Genomic DNA, 20,736 nt, shown 5'->3' on the forward strand with positions numbered 1-20,736 from the left:
GGAACCACCCAAGAGAGAGACCCTAAATTGCCCTGAAAGGGGGATTGGCCGCCTAGCTGGGTGACCACCTATCAGGAGGGGGCTCTCACGTCACCTACCTGCACTGGCCACTCAGATGCTCCCAAAGTTCCCTGCCAACCTTGTTTCCAAGATGGCAAAACCCAGGGACCCTCTGTAGGAGGCTGCCCTGGCTTATGGTGGGTACCTTGTGGTACTTACACCTTCTGCCAGGTCCAGTTATCCCTTATTAGTAGAATAGAGGTGGTTCTAGCCTCTTAGGCTGATAGAGGTAGCTATGGCAAAGCAGCTTAGGCTGAACTAGGAGACATGCAAAGCTCCAACTATACCACTTATATCATACAGCGCAAGATCATAAGAAAACACAATACTCAGAGTTACTAAAAATAAAGGTACTTTATTTTAGTGACAATATGCCAAAAGTATCTCAGAGGATACCCTCACTTAGGAGGTAAGTAATATACACAAATTATATGTAGACAAACCAAAAACAGGTAAGTAACAGTTAGAAAAGTAGTGCAAACAATGTAGAATCACAATAGGATGCAATAGGTACAAATAGGACTAGGGGCAACACAAACCATATACTCCAAAAGTGGAATGTGAACCACAAATGGACCCCAGGCCTAGTGTAGGTTGCAGTAGGTCACTGGGACTGTAAGAAAACAGTAAGGGTGTCCAAGATACCCCACCCCAAGACCCTAAAAAGTAGGAGTAAAGTTACCCTACTGCCATGTAGGAGGCTGGACTGGCTTGTAGTGAGTACCAAGGGGTACTTGCACCTTGCACCAGGCCCAGTTATCCCTTATTAGTGTATAGGGTGTCTAGCAGCATAGGCTGATAGATAATGGTAGATTAGCAGAGCAGCTTAGGCTGCACTAGGAGACGAGTGAAGCTCCTACAGTACCACTAGTGTCACTTGCACAATATCATAAGAAAACACAATACACAGATATACTAAAAATAAAGGTACTTTATTTTTATGACAATATGCCAAAGTATCTCAGAGTGTACCCTCAGTATGAGGATAGCAAATTTACACAAGATATATGTACACAATACCAAAAATATGCAGTATAGTCTTAGAAAACAGTGCAAACAATGTATAGTTACAATAGGATGCAATGGGGACACATAGGGATAGGGGCAACACAAACCATATACTCCAAAAGTGGAATGCGAACCACGAATGGACCCCAAACCTATGTGACCTTGTAGAGGGTCGCTGGGACTATTAGAAAATAGTAAGGGTTAGAAAAATAGCCCACCCCAAGACCCTGAAAAGTGAGTGCAAAGTGCACTAAAGTTCCCCAAAGGACAAAGAAGTCGTGATAGGGGAACTCTGCAGGAAAGACACAAACCAGCAATGCAACAATGATGGATTTCCAGTCGAGGGTACCTGTGGAACAAGGGGACCAAGTCCAAAAGTCACGATCAAGTCGAGAGTGGGCAGATGCCCAGGAAATGCCAGCTGTGGGTGCAAAGAAGCTGCTACTAGGCAGTAGAAGCTGAGGATTCTGCAAGAACGACAAGGGCTAGAAACTTCCCCTTTGAAGGATGGATGTCCCACGTGGTGAAGAGTTGTACAGAAGTGTTTTCCCGCCGAAAGACCGCCAACAAGCCTTGCTAGCTGCAAATCGTGCAGTTAAGGTTTTTGGATGCTGCTGTGGCCCAGGAGGGACCAGGATGTCGCCAATTGCGTCTCGGGACAGAAGGGGCGTCGAGCAAGACAAAGAGCCCTCTCAGAAGCAGGCAGCACCCGCAAAAGTGCCAGAACAGGCACTACGAAGAAGAGTGAAACGGTGCTCACCTGAAGTTGCACAAAGGAGTCCCACGTCGCCGGAGGGCCACTTAGAAAGTCGTGCAATGCAGGTTAGAGTGCCGTGGACCCAGGCTTGGCTGTGCACAAAGGATTTCTGCCGGAAGTGCACAGAGGCCGGAGTAGCTGCAAAAGTCGCGGTTCCCAGCAATGCAGTCTGGCGTAGGGAGGCAAGGACTTACCTCCACCAAACTTGGACTGAAGAGTCACTGGACTGCGGGAGTCACTTGGACACAGTTGCTGGATTCAAGGGACCTCGCTCGTCGTGCTGAGAGGAGACCCAGGGGACCAGTGATGCAGTTCTTTAGTGCCTGCGGTTGCAGGGGGAAGATTCCGCCGACCCACGGGAGATTTCTTCAGAGCTTCTAGTGCAGAGAGGAGGCAGACTACCCCCACAGCATGCACCACCAGGAAAACAGTCGAGAAGGCGGCAGAATCAGCGTTACAGAGTTGCAGTAGTTGTCTTTGCTACTTTGTTGCAGTTTTACAGGCTTCCAGCGCTGTCAGCAGTCGATTCCTTGGCAGAAGGTGAAGAGAGAGATGCAGAGGAACTCTGATGAGCTCTTGCATTCGTTATCTAAGGAATTCCCCAAAGCAGAGACCCTAAATAGCCAGAAAAGAGGGTTTGGCTACCTAGGAGAGAGGATAGGCTAGCAACACCTGAAGGAGCCTATCAGAAGGAGTCTCTGACGTCACCTGCTGGCCCTGGCCACTCAGAGCAGTCCAGTGTGCCAGCAGCACTTCTGTTTCCAAGATGGCAGAGGTCTGGAGCACACTGGAGGAGCTCTGGACACCTCCCAGGGGAGGTGCAGGTCAGGGGAGTGGTCACTCCCCTTTCCTTTGTCCAGTTTCGCGCCAGAGCAGGGCTAAGGGGTCCCTGAACCGGTGTAGACTGGCTTATGCAGAAATGGGCACCATCTGTGCCCATGAAAGCATTTCCAGAGGCTGGGGGAGGCTACTCCTCCCCTGCCTTCACACCATTTTCCGAAGGGAAAGGGTGTAACACCCTCTCTCAGAGAAAGTCCTTTGTTCTGCCATCCTGGGCCAGGCCTGGCTGGACCCCAGGAGGGCAGAAACCTGTCTGAGGGGTTGGCAGCAGCAGCAGCTGCAGTGAAACCCCTGAAAAGGCAGTTTGGCAGTACCAGGGTCTGTGCTACAGACCACTGGGATCATGGGATTGTGCCAACTATGCCAGGATGGCATAGAGGGGGCAATTCCATGATCAGAGACATGTTACATGGCCATATTCGGAGTTACCATTGTGAAGCTACACATAGGTAGTGACCTATGTGTAGTGCAAACATGTAATGGTGTCCCCGCACTCACAAAGTCCGGGGAATTTGCCCTGAACAATGTGGGGGCACCTTGGCTAGTGCCAGGGTGCCCTCACACTAAGTAACTTTGCACCTAACCTTTACCAGGTAAAGGTTAGACATATAGGTGACTTATAAGTTACTTAAGTGCAGTGGTAAATGGCTGTGAAATAACGTGGACGTTATTTCACTCAGGCTGCAGTGGCAGGCCTGTGTAAGAATTGTCAGAGCTCCCTATGGGTGGCAAAAGAAATGCTGCAGCCCAGAGGGATCTCCTGGAACCCCAATACCCTGGGTACCTCAGTACCATATACTAGGGAATTATAAGGGTGTTCCAGTAAGCCAATGTAAATTGGTAAAATTGGTCACTAGCCTGTTAGTGACAATTTGAAAGAAATGAGAGAGCATAACCACTGAGGTTCTGGATAGCAGAGCCTCAGTGAGACAGTGAGTCATAACACAGGTAACACAGTCAGGCACACTTATGAGCACTGGGGCCCTGGCTGGCAGGGTCCCAGTGACACATACAACTAAAACAACATATATACAGTGAAAAATGGGGGTAACATGCCAGGCAAGATGGTACTTTCCTACATGCCCCAAAAGGACAGAAAAGTTGTGATAGGGGATTCTGCAAGAACCACAAGCACCAGCAAAACACTGAAGACGGATTCCTGGACCTGAGGACCTGTAAAGGAAGGGTACAAAGTCTGAGAGTCACGAAAGTGTCCAGGGGGGGCAGGAGCCCACTAAACCCTGGATGAAGGTGCAAAAGGGCTGCCTCCGGGTGGAAGAAGCCAATGATTCTGCAACAACAAAAGATGCCAGGAACTTCCCCTTTTGAGAGAAGTTGTCCCACGACGTACTGGAGGTTGCAGAAGTGTTTCCAGGCAGAAATACCGCAAGCAAGCCTTGCTAGCTACAAGAGACGCGCTCGAGGATTTTGGGTGCTGCTGGGGCCCAGGAAATACCAGGATGTCGCCACTTGGAGGAGGACACAGACGGGGTACTCAGCAACTCAGAGAGCCCCCGCAGAAGCAGGCAGCACCCGCAGAAGTACTGGAGGAGGCACTTAGAAGATCTGAGGACAGCAGTCGACTCAGAGCCACAAAGGAGGGTCCCACGACGTCGGAGTCCAACTCAGCAGGTTGAGCACTGCAGGACAGAGTGCTGGGGACCCAGGCTAGGCTGTGCACAAAGGAATCCTTGGAAAAGTGCACTGAAGCCGGAGCTGGTGCAAATCACGCAGTGCACAGGTTTGTCATCTGGTGGGGGAGGAAAGGACTTACCTCCACCAAACTTGGACTGAAGGGCCACTGGACTGTGGAAGACAATTGGACCCAGCTCCTGTGTTCCAGGGACCACGTTCGTCGAGATGAGAGGGGACCCAGAGGACTGGTGATTCAGAAGTTTGGTGCCTGCGTTAGCAGGGGAAAGACTCCGTCAACCCACGGGAGATTTCCTTGGGATTTCCAGTGCAGGGTGAAGGCAGGCAGCCCTCAGAGCATGCACTAACAGGAAGCAGTCGAGAAAGCAGGCAGGATTAGGCGCTACAATGTTGCTGGTAGTCGTCTTGCTACTTTGTTGTGGTTTTGCAGGCGTCCTGAAGCAGTCAGCGGTCGATCCTTGGCAGAAGTCGAAGAGGGAAGTGCAGAGGAACTCTGGTGAGCTCTTGCATTCGTTATCTGAAGAATACCCCAGAGGAAAGACCCTAAATAGCCAGAAAAGGAGGTTTAGCTACCAAGAAAGGAGGATTGCTACCAAGAAAGGTAAGAGCCTATCAGAGGGGGTCTCTGATGTCACCTGCTGGCACTGGCCACTCAGAGCAGTCCAGTGTGCCCTTAACACCTCTGAATCAAAGATGGCAGCGGTCTGGCACACACTGGAGGAGCCCTCGGCACCTCCCCTGTGAGGTGCAGGTCAGGGGAGAGGTCACTCCCCTTTCCTTTGTCCAGTTTCGCGCCAGAGCAGGGCTGGGGGGTCCCTGAACATGTGTAGACTGGCTTATGCAGAGATGGACACCATCTGTGCCCATCAAAGCATTTCCAGAGGCTGGGGGAGGCTGCTCCTCCCCAGCCCTTCACACCTATTTCCAAAAGGAGAGGGTGTAACACCCTCTCTCAGAGGAAATCCTTTGTTCTGCCTTCCTGGGCCTGGGCTGCCCAGACCCCAGGGGTTTAGAAACCTGTCTGAGGGGTTGGCAGCAGCAGCAGCTGCAGTGCAAACCCTGGAAAGGCAGTTTGGCAGTACCCGTGTTCTGTACTAGAGACCCGGGGGATCATGGAATTGTCCCCCCAATACCAGAATGGTATTGGGGTGACAATTCCATGATCTTAGACATGTTACATGGCCATGTTCGGAGTTACCATTGTGACGCTACAGATAGTGACCTATATGTAGTGCACACGTGTAATGGTGTTCCCGCACTTACAAAGTCCGGGGAATTTTCCCTGAACAATGTGGGGGCACCTTGGCTATTGCCAGGGTGCCCACACACTAAGTAACTTTGCACCTAACCTTCACCCAGTGAGGATTAGACATATATGTGACTTATAAGTTACTTATGTGCAGTGATAAATGGCTATGAAATAACGTGGACTTTATTTCACTCAGGCTGCAGTGGCAGTCCTGTGTAAGAATTGTCTGAGTTCCCTATGGGTGGCAAAAGAAATGCTGCAGCCCATAGAGATCTCCTGGAACCCCAATACCATGGGTACCTAAGTACCATATACAATGGAATTATATGGGTGTACCAGTGTGCCAATGTTAATTTGTAAAATTAGTCACTAGCCTGCAGTGACAATTTTAGAAAGCAGAGAGCTCATAAACACTGAGGTTCTGGTTAGCAGAGCCTCAGTGATACAGTTAGGCACCACACAGGGAACACATATAGGCCACAAACCTATGAGCACTGGGGTCCTGGCTAGCATGATCCCAGTGACACATAACAAACACACTGACAACACAGGGTTTTGACTATGAGCACTGGGCCCTGGCTAGCAGGATCCCAGTGAGACAGTGAAAACACCCTGACATATACTCACAAACAGGCCAAAATTGGGGGTAACAAGGCTAGAAAGAGGCTACCTTCCTACAGCCACATATGAGAGTTTAAACTACAAAGGTTTGAGGGGTCTTTGCCTGGATAGAGGTTTGAGTATAGGTAAGAATCCTACAAAAGAGTTTCTCTTTAACATGCTCATTGTAGATGACCAGAACCAGTCTGGCCCATCACAGGAGAGGTTAGAAAAAGGGGACGCTTCCCAGTCAGACTCAGAGGAGTTCCCTGAAGAAGCAGGCTGGCCTGGCTTATAGTGGGTACCTTGTGGTACTTACACCTTGTGCCAGGTCCAGTTATTCCTTATTAGTAGAATAGAGGTGTTTCTAGCAGCTTAGGCTGATAGAGTTAGCTATGGCAAAGCACCTTAGGCTGAACTAGGAGACATGCAAAGCTCCTACTATACCACTTATATCATATAGCACTATATCATAAGAAAGACAATACTCAGAGTTACTAAAAATAAAGGTACTTTATTTTAGTGACAATATGCCAAAAGTATCTCAGAGGATACCCTCACTTAGGAGGTAAGTAATATACACAAATTATATGTACACAAACCAAAAACAGGTACGGAACAGTTAGAAAAGTAGTGCAAACAATGTAGAATCACAATAGGATGCAATAGGTATAAATAGGCCTAGGGGCAACACAAACCATATACTCCAAAAGTGAATGCGAACCACGAATGAACCCCAGGCCTAGTGTAGGTTGTAGAAGGTCGCTGGGACTGTAAGAAAACAGTACGGGTGTTCCTCTTGGGCCACGTTTACCAAAAACCCTTCTATTGCCATTATAGGGCCTGTGACTGGGTGACTTTTTTGGATAGCTTTGTTCATCTTCCTTATGAGTAATTGGACCTTCAGCATTTCCAACACAGGCCTTTCAACCTGGAGACATCAACCAGACTCTGCCTCTGGGGGCTGTATTTTCTTGCGTGTGTTGCCTTGGTTTCCTCAGTGCTTCTTGAAATTTTGTGAACCTTTAGGAAACGTGTTTAATCACTTATGTACTTTGTATGTTGGTTAGTCTGTTGGAGGCCAAACCCATCCTTCCTGCGGTCTCCCCTTGGGACTTCTTAGACATTCTGGTGGTGAGCAATTATTCTGAAGCCCTAGCTAACTCCCTGGGGCCAGAGAACATGGGCCGCAGCAAACACCTAAGCAAACCTGCAAAACAAATATTCAAGATCTGCCCTCTAATTATCAGTTTTTTTAGACCATTTTGCAACCTTTAATCAGGCCATGGAATCCCTTTATAATAGTATATGCAAAAATATCCCAGGTCAGGGCAGATTGACCTGAGACGCCTCTGTTTTCTGCACGTTCTTCAAGGAGTTATCCCAGACCTTTGGATTATAACATCCTTAACCTTTGAGTCCAGTGAGAGGAGCCCAGGTTTTAAGATACATATTACACCTGTAGGGAACCCCTCCCCACTACCACCCCAGTGTTCTCAGTCTTCATTATACAAGGTGCAGCTAAATTAATCTAACTATTCTCTTGTCGCTATCATCTGAAATGCCCAATTCATTAGGTAGATAACGTCAAGTGTTAAAGGTGTTTGAAGCACAACTCACCTGGCTTGAAAAACCTGTACTGAGGTCATCCAATACTCCGGGTCAAGTTTTCACATGACTTGCATCTGTACAGTCTCTTCTCCTCCATTACTAGGCCTATCAGCTTGTACACCTCAGCTCTCTGGCTTTCTGCGCAGGTCAGGCAAGATTGGAAACACCTCTGATGTCTCTCAGCCTCCTCTCGTCAATTTCCATTCTTTTAAATTCTGGTTCAATGGGAGCACGTTTATTTTTTTATTTCTGCTTACACTCATTGCACCAGACCTGATCTCAGCATCTGATCTGACCTGTCAGCAGCGTTTAATGCTTTTGAACTGCAGGTCTTACTTGACAAAGCCCCCTAAGATTTTCAGTCTGTACTAGAGACACTAGGAGTACTAAAGAGCCAAGATTACATTTCTGTCCACTAATATGCCAAAAAACTAACCAATAATATCTTACTATGATGTCAACTAACAACTACCATATGCTAAGACTGTATTAATGTGACAGCTAATCTGCAAGTCTGCAAACAGGTAATGTTAAACTCAACCTAAGAATGATTTAGGGGGTCATTCTGACCCCCGCCGGCGGCGGAAGCCGCCGGCCTGGCGGGTACCGCCAGAAGACCGTACTGCGGTCAAAAGACCGCGCGGTCATTCTGAGTTTCCCGCTGGGCTGGCGGGCGACCGCCAGAAGGCCGCCCGCCAGCCCAGCGGGAAACACCCTTCCATGAGGATGCCGGCTCCGAATGGAGCCGGCGGAGTGGAAGGGGTGCGACGGGTGCAGTTGCACCCGTCGCGATTTTCAGTGTCTGCATGGCAGACACTGAAAATCTTGGTGGGGCCCTGTTACGGGGCCCCTGCAGTGCCCATGCCATTGGCATGGGCACTGCAGGGGCCCCCAGGGGCCCCACGACACCCGTTACCGCCATCCTGTTCCTGGCGGCCAAAACCGCCAGGAACAGGATGGCGGTAAGGGGGTCGGAATCCCCATGGCGGCGCAGCAAGCTGCGCCGCCATGGAGGATTCCCCAGGGCAGCGGAAACCCGGCGGTACACCGCCGGTTTTCCGTTTCTGACCGCTGCTGTACCGCCGCGGTCAGAATGCCCATGGGAGCATCGCCAGCCTGTTGGCGGTGCTCCTGCGGTCCCCGGCCCTGGCGGTTTTTACCGCCAGGGTCGGAATGACCCCCTTAGTCCTTATAAAAGGAGGGGACCTTGAGGCCTATAGCAAGTTGTGGCTCAAGAGTTAAGAAGACTCCTTTCCTTGTTTTGAATCTAATGCTAAAGTCCAAGGCTTTGTCATTGAGCTTTGTCCTAAAAGACCATATCAAGAAAAGGCCAAAGAGCATTGATTCCAGGCCACATTCCTCTGAAAAATCCAGCCTTTCTTCTCTTCCTCAAATGTTCTAGTCCACATTCGAGGTCCTCACATTATCATACATGGACGGGTGTAACACAGTACTTGTTAGACTTCCAGAGTCCAAGAACAAAACTTTCCTCAGTCAGTATCTCAAATATTGTTTAACAAATAGACTTTGAGAACAACTCCACTACAATGGAAGAACTGCATTGGGTCCCTCTCCCTGATAGATTCCATTTCACAGCCTGTTGTGTGATCTACAAGACACTCCACCCAAGTAAACCTGGCTATCTTGCCTCTAACTCTGCATTTCCTGTTTCGTATGCACTAACAGGAGCACATTCATGGCCAGACAGGAAATCCCAAAACCTCAGAAAGAACATCTACATCAACATATCTCTGTACATAGTCTTAGACTCTGGAACAAGCTCCTTTTGATCCTCAAACATACTCGCTTGGTGGTGCAATTCAGGGAAGGTATCAGCACAGACCGTATACCTGTATCCTTTACACCTGACCACACTGTGAGGCTGTTTCTGACCTAGTCTGCATTTGAACACATTTATTATCCAGATTTCTATTTTTATTTATAACAAATATTAATGATCTTATCTTCATTTTTTTCTCTTTATAGAGAAGCGGAAACTGCATCCACAGAGATACAAAGGTAAATGCATATTGAACAATGTATGCAGACATTTACAGTTGTTAGTGTTATAGCATATATTTGAATTAATGGTTTGTATATTCTTTTACTTATATATCTTAGTACACTTTTGATCATACTACTGCAGTACTAAACTGTGCTATGCGCTTACCGTGTGTCGCCACCCACATGCCCTTAGCACGTAGCCATGATTCTGAGTAAACAGTGGTGTAGGTGCTTCCACTATATTTCAAATAGCTGCTTTGTAGCTCCACCAGATTGCTTAAGACCAGTTAGGAACCAGGGCCGAGATTTACTAACAGTTGGTGCAACTCACAACAGCAAGACAACTTGCTGAGCTGCAAGAAATGGAGAGATCAGGAATGTGGCATATTTACTAAAATATGGCGCCTTCCTGCTCTCTTTCTCTGCACCCTGGGGCACTAAGTGCTGCCTAGCACCAACGCAGGCACCCTTGTGCCATGGTGCCTGTGTTACGGGCAGGATTGTTTTTGTGCAGGATAGAACACCTTCCTGCACAAAAACAATCCTCTGAGGTATTTTCCTCTTTATACATATGCTGCAGAATGCAGCACACGTATAAAGAGGAAATCACAAGTATAAATAAACACATTTGTCCTTGTTACACCGCTGTTGGGATGATGTACTATTTGGGCGCATTCCCAGGTTTACTATTCTTAGTATATCTGTGACTGCGGCAAAACCCATGGGTGGGTGTGTGGCAATGCTCTCACGCCACTTATGGAACGACTTCCCGACAGAGTTACACAATGCAGCAAAGTTGGGGGGTGGCCACCCTATGGCTCACAGGTCTAACACTTATAGAGCAAAACAATCTGTCTGACAGATTACAAGAAATATATTCAAAAGACAAGACTGAAATATAGTAGGCTATGATCTGGCAGGATGGTTGCTTGATTTTTCATATGTGATGAGCATTGAGCATCTACATTATAAATAATCATGTGCATTTCCACCACTCCTGCCAAACAGAATGACCCCTTAGGCTCCATTCCCAGCCCATGATATGTAACTGGCTCAATAGAAGTGTTTCGCACAAAATTAAATATTGCCCGATAACCGGATGCTGAAGACTCTCATTTCTACTAAAAGATTTTTGTAAGCAACTAACATTCTTTGCCTAACACCCTGTTTCGCATCAATCAGACCTGAATTCAGGCAGTTGTCCCCTTTTTTTATATTATTGCACCGGTAGAGAAACAAACATAACCAATTTTGTCCCTGTTACCCCAGTTCGTCCTTGAGCCCCACACTATTTATCCTCTATGTCTCCCCTTTGGCCAAGCTTAAATGCTTCTTTGGGCCTCAGGCTGATGACACCCTGATAATTGTGTTTATCTCAAAAGACTCCGATGCCCTTGCGGTTAATTTCAATAACTGCATGAAGGCAGTGACCACGTGGATGGGCAAGAATTGATTGAAGCTCAACGGTGATAAGACGGAGGTTCTGATTTTTAGGAGCCAACCAACTACTTGGAATAGCAACTGGTGGCCAAATATGCTGGGTACCCTACCCACTCCAACGGACTCAATGAAAAATCTAAGAGTAATCCTGGATAGTGAGATATTACTAGACCTCGAGGTTAATCACACAGTCGGTCTCCAAAGGACTACTCAAACTGCACTGGCTTCCAGTGAAAAAGTGCATTATGTTTAAGGCACTTTGTATTGTTCATAAAGCTCTGTATAATGTGAATCCCTATGGAATCAAAACCATGTTTCAGTGGTATATCCCAATGAAAAAAACTTCGCTCGGCAGATCATGATTGGGTTGCTACACCCAGAATTCAGAAAAAGAGATGGAGAGGAAGAGCTTTCTCAGTTGCGTCAACTAGTCTTACTTGTTTGAAGGTGCATACTCCTTTCAGGAAGGCTTTAAAGACCTGGCTTTTCTCCCAGTAAGGAGGTTAGCTTCATCTGTGCAATCAGGAACAAGCTTACGGCCAAGCTGTATAGCTGGACTAATTTTTTAGCACCGGATGCATTAAGACATTTGTGCTCCCATACAAATCCATATCATATCGTATCATTTTATATCATATCATATCATAGCATATCAATTATATCACATCATATCATATCATGTCAAGTTGTCATGTCATGTCATATCATATCATATATCATATCATATCAATTTTGCAATTACAGAGTAGGGTTACAATGCCAATTAATTTCTACAGCAATTCTTCTATGGAAGATTACTGCAATCTTCATCAAACTTTCCAAAAATGTGCTCTTTTTCCTGGAAAGTTTCAGGGTGATCCGTCAAGTGGGGGGCAAACAAAGAGGGAGTGCTCAACGCTGCCCTGTGTGAATCCACAACTGATTTGCAGATCCAGACCCCAATCAACAAAATAATACACCAACTCACAGACCTACTCAGACACTCGCTGAAACACCCACAAAACCACTACCATACTCACTTATAGACCTACAGAGCCACTCACATACCCATTCACACACTCATTCACACACTCACATACCTACTCACATACCTACTCACACACCCACGACCACACCCACCCACTACCATACCCACTCGTAGTCCCACCCCACTCACACACCCATTCACACACTCACACACCCACTCACACACTCATTCATACATACACACCTACTCACAGACCCACAAATGTAGGAGGCTGGACTGGCATGTAGTGAGTACCAAGGGGTACTTACACCTTGCACCAGGCCCAGGTATCCCTTATTAGTGTATAGGGTGTCTAGCAGCTTAGGCTGATAGATAATGGTAGTTTAGCAGAGCAGCTTAGGCTGAACTAGGAGACGAGTGAAGCTCCTACAGTGCCACTAGTGTCACTTGCACAATATCATAAGAAAACACAATACACAGATATACTAAAAAAAAGGTACTTTATTTTTATGACAATATGCCAAAGTATCTCAGTGAGTACCCTCAGTATGAGGATAGCAAATATACACAAGATAAATGTACACAATACCAAAACTATGCAGTATAGTCTTAGAAAACAGTGCAAACAATGTATAGTTACAATAGGATGCAATGGGGACACATAGGGATAGGGGCAACACAAACCATATACTCCAAAAGTGGAATGCGAACCACGAATGGACCCCAAACCTATGTGACCTTCTAGAGGGTCGCTGGGACTGTAAGGAAATAGTTAGGGTTAGAAAAATAGCCCACCCCAAGACCCTGAAAAGTGATTGCAAAGTGCACTAAAGTTCCCCAAAGGACATAGAAGTCGTGATAGGGGAATTCTGCAGGAAAGACACAAACCAGCAATGCAACAACGATGGATTTCCAAACGTGGGTACCTGTGGAACAAGGGGACCAAGTCCAAAAGTCACAAGCAAGTCGGAGATGGGCAGATGCCCAGGAAATGCCAGCTGTGGGTGAAAAGAAGCTGCTACTGGACAGTAGAAGCTGAGGATTCTGCAGGAACGACAAGGGCTAGAGACTTCCCCTTTGGAGGATGGATCTGCCACGTAGAGGAGAGTCGTGCAGAAGACTGCCAACAAACCTTGCTAGCTGCAAATCGTGCAGTTAGGGTTTTTGCGTGCTGCTGTGGCCCAGGAGGGACCAGAATGTCGCCAATTCCGTCTGGGGACAGAGGGGGCGTCGAGCAGACAAGGAGCCCTCTCAGAAGCAGGCAGCACCCGCAGAAGTGCCGGAACAGGCACTACAAAGAAGAGTCAAATGGTGCTCTCCCGAAGTTGCACAAAGGAGTCCCACGCCGCCGGAGGACAACTTAGAAAGTCGTGCAATGCAGGTAAGAGTGCCGTGGACCCAGGCTTGGCTGTACACAAAGGATTTCCACCAGAAGTGTACAGAGGCCGGAGTAGCTGCAAAAGACGTGGTTCCCTGCAATGCAGTCTGGCGTGGGGAGGCAAGGACTTACCTCCACCAAACTTGGACTGAAGAGTCACTGTACTGTGGGAGTCACTTGGACAGTGTTGCTGGAATCAAGGGACCTTGCTCGTCATGCTGAGAGGAGACCCAGAGTACCGGTAATGCAGTTCTTTGGTGCCTGCGGTTGCAGGGGGAAGATTCCGTCGACCCACGGGAGATTTCTTCGGAGCTTCTAGTGCAGAGAGGAGGCAGACTACCCCCACAGCATGCACCACCAGGAAAACAGTCGAGAAGGCGGCAGGATCAGCGTTACAGAGTTGCAGTAGTCGTCTTTGCTACTTTGTTGCAGTTTTGCAGGCTTCCAGCGCAGTCAGCAGTCGATTCCTTGGTAGAAGGTGAAGAGAGAGATGCAGAGGAACTCTGATGAGCTCTTGCATTCGTTATCTAAGGAATTCCCCAAAGCAGAGACCCTAAATAGCCAGAAAAGAGGGTTTGGCTACTTAGGAGAGAGGATAGGCTAGCAACACCTGAAGGAGCCTATCAGAAGGAGTCTCTGATGTCACCTGCTGGCCCTGGCCACTCAGAGCAGTCCAGTGTGCCAGCAGCACCTCTGTTTCCAAGATGGCAGAGGTCTGGAGCACACTGGAGGAGCTCTGGGCACCTCCCAGGGGAGGTGCAGGTCAGGGGAGTGGTCACTCCCCTTTCCTTTGTCCAGTTTCGCGCCGGAGCAGGGCTAAGGGGTCCCTGTACCGGTGTAGACTGGCTTATGCAGAAATTGGCACCATCTGTGCCCATGAAAGCATTTCCAGAGGCTACTCCTCCCCTGCCTTAACACCTTTTTCCAAAGGGAGAGGGTGTAACACCCTATCTCTGAGGAAGTCCTTTGTTCTGCCTTCCTGGGCCAAGCCTGGCTGGACCCCAGGAGGGCAGAAACCTGTCTGAGGGGTTGGCAGCAGCTGCAGTGAAACCCCTGAAAAGACAGTTTGGCAGTCCCCGGGTCTGTGCTACAGACCTGTGGGATCATGGGATTGTGCCAACAATGCCAGGATGGCATAGAGGGGGCAATTCCATGATCTTAGACATGTTACATGGCCATATTTGGAGTTACCATTGTGAAGCTACACATAGGTAGTGACCTATGTGTAGTGCACACGTGTAATGGTGTCCCCGCACTCACAAAGTCCGGGGAATTTGCCCTGAACGATGTGGGAGCACTCTGGCTAGTGCCAGGGTGCCCACACACTAAGTAATTTAGCACCCAACCTTTACTAAGTAAAGGTTAGACATATAGGTGACTTATAAGTTACTTAAGTGCAGTGAAAATGGCTGTGAAATAATGTGTGCATTATTTCACTCAGGCTGCAGTGGCAGGCCTGTGTAAGAATTGTCAGAGCTCCCTATGGGTGGCAAAAGAAATGCTGCAGCCCATAGGGATCTCCTGGAACCCCAATACCCTGGGTACCTCAGTACCATATACTAGGGAATTATAAGGGTGTTCCAGTATGCCAATGTGAATTGGTGAAATGGTCACTAGCCTGTTAGTGACAATTTGTAAAGAGAGAGCATAACCACTGAGGTTCTGGTTAGCAGAGCCTCAGTGAGACAGTTAGGCATCACACAGGGAACACATACATATAGGTCACAAACTTATGAGCACTGGGGTCCTGGCTCAGAGACCCAGAGAACCACTCACACTCCCACTAACAGATGCACACAGGCACATACACACCTACTCATAGACCTACACAGCCACTTGCACACCCACTCACACACTCATACAGCCACTTACACACCAATACCGTGAAATCAGATCCGCAGAGGCGTTGAAGATCCTCCCACAATATGAGAGGCAGACCCCTTTTTTGGCCAGAAATCTGCGATGGATGTGCAGATCCGAGTGAGAAATTGAAGAAATTGATTTGAAAACAAAAAGAACCAGGGTTTGGGAAAAGGGTTGGCTTTGAGAAAAGCGGCTGTATTTTGTGTGCAGATGATAATTACACATAGAAAATGATGCAGTATTTTAAGTTGTTGAGGAACACCCTGTTGCCTCCGTCGGTGAAATGGACTCTGTCTTTTCAATATATTCCATCCACATCGAAGCGTATGTTGTTATGGTGTACAAATCCCATGTTGTGGTCTCGGAGGAATGCAGAAACAGCTTCATTGACATGTTTCCTGGATTTCTCTAACTGTGGAAAAATTTGGTAGGCCACTACCACCCCTGTCTTTGGCAAATATTGGAGAACACCAAGGCAGTACGTGGGAAAAGTGACATTAATTTACGAAAGTCATCCTTCATTAGGCTTTCCAGTCCAACCACAGTATTTGTGCCTAGGACATTGCCACCACAGTGCATAATCATGATGTCTGGATGTTAGCAAGCAGCATTGCTTTCAACCAAAGGCAGCAATTGATGTCACTTTAATCCTCTCTGACCAACCCAAGTAAAGTCACCAATAGGTCAACCTAGGACCCTGTCAGTGCCACTCTTTCTCGCAATCTCCCTGGCTCAAAAAAACAAATTATGGCCCACAATCCAGACTCTGACCATTTTGTATACAGGCAAGAGTATCACACTGGAAACAGATGCAGCAGAATGAGGCAGGTTTGAAGAAGAAAAGCAGTTAAAACTGAGAGCAGAAAGTGAAATATAAAAAAACATATTTGATTGTTGGTTGCAATGTGCAGGGAACTAAAATTAGGAAGTGACTTTAGGAAAAAAAAGTAACTTACTCTGTGATTGGCGTTTGAAAATAAAAAAAGCTATGTTGTTAGGGATATGCTTGGTATTGCACAGTCAACCACACCTGCGACAGTTAATGTGAAACTAGAATGCTTTTGAGAGAAACTCTTGTTATCTTTTGACCTAATGCTAGGCAGAGACTATTGGAATCATGGCTACTATGGAATCGGAGCTAAAAGAGTGTGAGGGAAGGCACAAAAGAGGCTGCAGTGCAAAACCGAAAAGCAGACTGCTGTAGAAAAATAGCTCAGACGGGAGTATACATCTTGCAATGGACAATATTTTACAAAATAACAATATAAAATAAAAATCATTGACCGCATATTGTTGAATGCTTTTAAGGTTTTCCGTGTAGATCCGCAGATCTGCCGCAAATTCACACAGGGGCTGTACTGAGCCCCACAGTGGAGCTGTGGATCTGCAAAAAAGCTACTGAATTGGACTTCTTTACAGGAAACATGGAAAGGGTTAAAACATAGTGATCATTTAGAAGTGGTAAAACAAAAATAAAAGTTAAAAGGAAGTCTGTGATTTGATAAGTACAGCAGTATGAGTGAGAGCCAAGTGGGAAGGGTAGGTATTACTGGTACTTTTCTACTGAGAGTAGAGGAGGGTTTGCATATTTCTGACTTCCGATTTGTAGTGGAAAATGACAACAGCTAAGAGATTTTTCGGAAAATGTAAAAAAAATCTGTGAGTGTTTATAAGCTGAAAGAATATGTGTAGCTTCTAGACACTACATTAAAAAGCAAAATTGAAGAAAACGTGTAGCTTCTAGATAGTGCAGTAAAAAGCAAAATAGAAGGGAGGTTAGATGAGAATATTAACCCCTTCGCTGCCAGGCCTTTTCCCCCTCCTGTGCCAAGCCTTTTTTTGGCTACTTGATCCCTGGTGCTAGTGGATTCTGCCCCCCTTGGGGGCAGATTGACCTAAAATCGTCCGATCTGCCCCCAAAGCGGGCAGAAATGGCCTAAATACAATTTGCCCCTCCAGGGGAGCAACCCTTGCCTAAGGGGTCGCTCCCCATCTCTAAAAAAACAAACAAATAAAAAAAAAATTTGCCCTGGCGCCTAGAGGTTTCTGCCCCCCCCGGGGCAGATCAGCCTAATAACAATAGGCTGATCTGCACCCAGGGGGGGCAGAAATGGCCTAAAATAAATTTGTCCCCCCATCCTCCCGGGGAGCGACCCTTGCCTACAAGGTCTCTCCCCTTGCGTGACGGCGCAAAAAAAGATCCCTGGTGCCTAGTGGTTTCTGCCCTCCCTTGGGGGCAGATTGACCTAAAATCGCCCGATCTGCCCCCAAAGCGGGCAGAAATGGCATAAATACAATTTGCTCCTCCAGGGGAGCGACCCTTGCCTAAGGGGTCGCTCCCCATCTGTAAAACAACAACAACAAAAATCCCCAGTGCCTAGTGGTTTCTGCCCCCCTTGGGGGCAGATCGGCCTAATTAAAATAGGCTTATCTGCCCACCTGGGGGGCAGAAATGGCCTAAAATAAATTTGCCCCCCAGGGGAACGACCCTTGCCTAAGGGGTCGCTCCCCTTACGTGAAATTCACGAACAAAAAAAATAACTCCCTGGTCGCTAGTGGTTTCTGCCCCCTTGGGGGCAGATTGGCCTCATAAAATAGGCCAATCTGGGCAGAAATGGCCTAAATATAATTTGCCCCCTATGGGAGCGACCCTTGCCTAAGGGGTCGCTCCCCACGCCTAAAACAAAAAACTTAACAAAACAAAAAAAAATAATTATCCCTGGTGCCTAGAGGTATCTGCCCCCGTGGGGGCAGAAAAGGCCTTAAAAAAAAAATGCCCCCCGGGAGAGGCCCTTGCCCAAGGGGTCGCTCCCTTATCAATCAATCAATCAATTAATGCATTTATAGAGCGCGCTACTCACCAGAGAGGGTCTCAAGGCACTGGAGAAGGGGGGGGGGAGTTACTGCTACTCGAAAAGCCATGTCTTAAGGAGTTTCCTGAAGGCGAGATGGTCCTGGGTAGTTCTTAGGTGTGCGGGCAGGGAGTTCCATGCTTTGGCTGCCAGGTAGGTAAATGATCTTCCTCCGGCGGTGGTTCTGCGGATCCGTGGGACGGTGGCGAGGGCGAGGCTGGCTGAGCGGAGCTGACGGGTGGGCGCGTAGAACGAGAGGTGGCTGTTGAGGTATTCGGGGCCCATGTTTTGGAGTGCTTTGTGTGCGTGGGTGAGGAGCCTGAAGGTGATCCTCTTGTTGACGGGGAGCCAGTGAAGGTGTCTCAGGTGGGCTGATATGTGGCTGTGGCAAGGGATGTCGAGGATGAGGCATGTGGAGGCGTTCTGTATGCGTTGCAGACGTTTCTGAAGCTTTGCGGTGGTACCTGCGTATAGGGTGTTTATGCAGTCCAAACGGCTCGTGACGAGGGCATGGGTAACTGTCTTTCCAGTTTCGGTGGGGATCCATCGGAAGATTTTTCGGAGCATGCGTAGGGTGTTGAAGCATGATGACGAGACGGCGTTGACTTGCTTGGTCTTAGTGAGAAGGGGGTCCAGGATGAATCCGAGGTTGCGTGCGTGCTCCGAGGGGGTTGGAGCGGTGCCCAGCGCCGTGGGCCACCAGGAGTCGTCCCAGGCAGATGGGGATTGTCCGAGGATGAGGACCTCCGTTTTGCCTGAGTTCAGTTTTAGGCGGCTGAGCTTCATCCATTCCGCGACGTCTTTCATTCCTTCCTGTAGGTTGGTTTTGGCGGTGGTAGGGTCTTTGGTGAGGGAGAGTATCAGCTGGGTGTCGTCGGCGTAGGAGATGATGTTGATGTTGTGTTTGCGTGCAATGGCGGCAAGGGGGCTCATGTAGATATTGAAGAGGGTTGGGCTGAGCGAGGATCCTTGGGCACGCCGCAGATGATCTCGGTGGGTTCTGAGCGGAAGGGAGGGAGGTGGACTCTCTGGGTTCTGTCGGAGAGGAACGATATGATCCAGTCTGGGGCCTGTCCTAGAATTCCAGTGGTGCGGAGGCGGGTTATTAGGGTGCGATGGCATACGGTGTCGAAGGCAGCCGTGAGGTCCAGGAAGATGAGGGCGGTTGTTTCTCCGTTGTCCATCAGAGTCCTGATGTCGTTAGTGACTGCAATGAGGGCGGTTTCTGTGCTGTGGTTGGCTCGAAATCCAGATTGTCAGCTGTTTATTGACGGTCTTCTCAATGACCTTGGCCGGGAAGGGGAGAAGAGAGATGGGGCGGAAATTCTTCAGGTCTTTGGGATCAGCCGTGGGTTTTTTCAGGAAGGCGTTGACTTCCGCGTGTTTCCATCTCTCGGGGAAGGTGACTGATGTGAACGAGCTGTTGATGATGTTCCGGAGATGAGGGGGCGATGACGGAGTCTGCTTTGTTGAAGATGTGATGGGGGCAAGGGTCCGAGGGGGAGCCGGAGTAGATGGTATTCATGATGCTTCTGGTCTCTTCTGAACTGATAGTGGTCCAGTAGCTGAGTGTAGTGGTGAGGGCTGCTGGATCGGTGGTAGGGGGCGGGGTCTGGGGTCCGAAGCTGTCGTGTAGATTTGCGATCTTTTGGTGGAAGAACGTAGCGAGGGAGTTGCAGAGTTCTTGTGAGGGTATGATGTCGTTGGAGCTGGCGCTGGGGTTGGAGAGCTCTTTGACGATGTTGAAGAGTTCTTTGCTGTTGTGGGTGTTGTTGTCTAGTCGCTCTTTGAATGAAGTCATTTTGGTGGAGTGGATCAGCTGGTGGTGTTTACAGGTGGCGATCTTGAGGGCTGTCATGTTTTCTGTGGTTCGCTCCCTGCGCCAGGTTTTTTTCGAGGGTTCGGCAGGATTTCTTGGATTCCTTGAGGGCGTCCGTGAACCATGGGGGTTTCCTAATGCTGGTCTAGCTTGGGGGGCTTTTAAGTGGAGCAAGGTTATTGGCACAGTGATCCACTGTGTGAGGCTGTGGGCTGCGTTGTTGGCGTCAGCGATGTTGGCTGGTGGGTTTTGGCTCAGTGTTGAGAGGAGCTGCTCTGTGGTGATCTTGCTCCAGCGTCTGTGGGGGATTTGTTGTGTTTGATGGTGGTGAGTCTCATGTTTGAAGGTGAAGTGGACGCATCTGTGGTCAGTCCAGTGTAGCTCGGAGGAGTGGCTGAAGAAGATGTGCTTGCTGGCGGAGAAGATGGGGTCGAGTGTGTGGCCAGCGGTGTGGGTGGGGGTGTTCACCAGTTGCTTGAGTCCGAGGTTGGCGAGGTTGTCGAGCAGGGTGGCGGTGTCGTTGTCGTTGTTTTTCTCCAGGTGGAAGTTCAGGTCCTCGAGGAGGATGTAGTCTGGTGAGGCTAGTGCGTGCGGGCTGATGAAGTCTGTGATGCTTTCACTGAATTGCGCGTGTG

At 48.4% G+C, this 20,736-nt stretch overlaps 1 protein-coding gene across 2 annotated transcripts in view; it reads left to right on the plus strand.

Annotated features, from left to right (window-relative positions):
- Positions 1-20,736, plus strand: part of LOC138280278 (CD5 antigen-like) — a 406,118-nt gene that overhangs the window by 180,591 nt on the left and 204,791 nt on the right. For both annotated transcript variants that reach the window (XM_069219467.1, XM_069219468.1), the window contains one exon: positions 9,765-9,797. In XM_069219467.1, coding sequence (XP_069075568.1) covers positions 9,765-9,797 — 33 coding nt within the window. The remainder of the gene's footprint in view (positions 1-9,764; positions 9,798-20,736) is intronic.

Source organism: Pleurodeles waltl, unplaced genomic scaffold (genome assembly GCF_031143425.1).
Source record: "Pleurodeles waltl isolate 20211129_DDA unplaced genomic scaffold, aPleWal1.hap1.20221129 scaffold_71, whole genome shotgun sequence".
NCBI lineage: Eukaryota > Metazoa > Chordata > Amphibia > Caudata > Salamandridae > Pleurodeles > Pleurodeles waltl.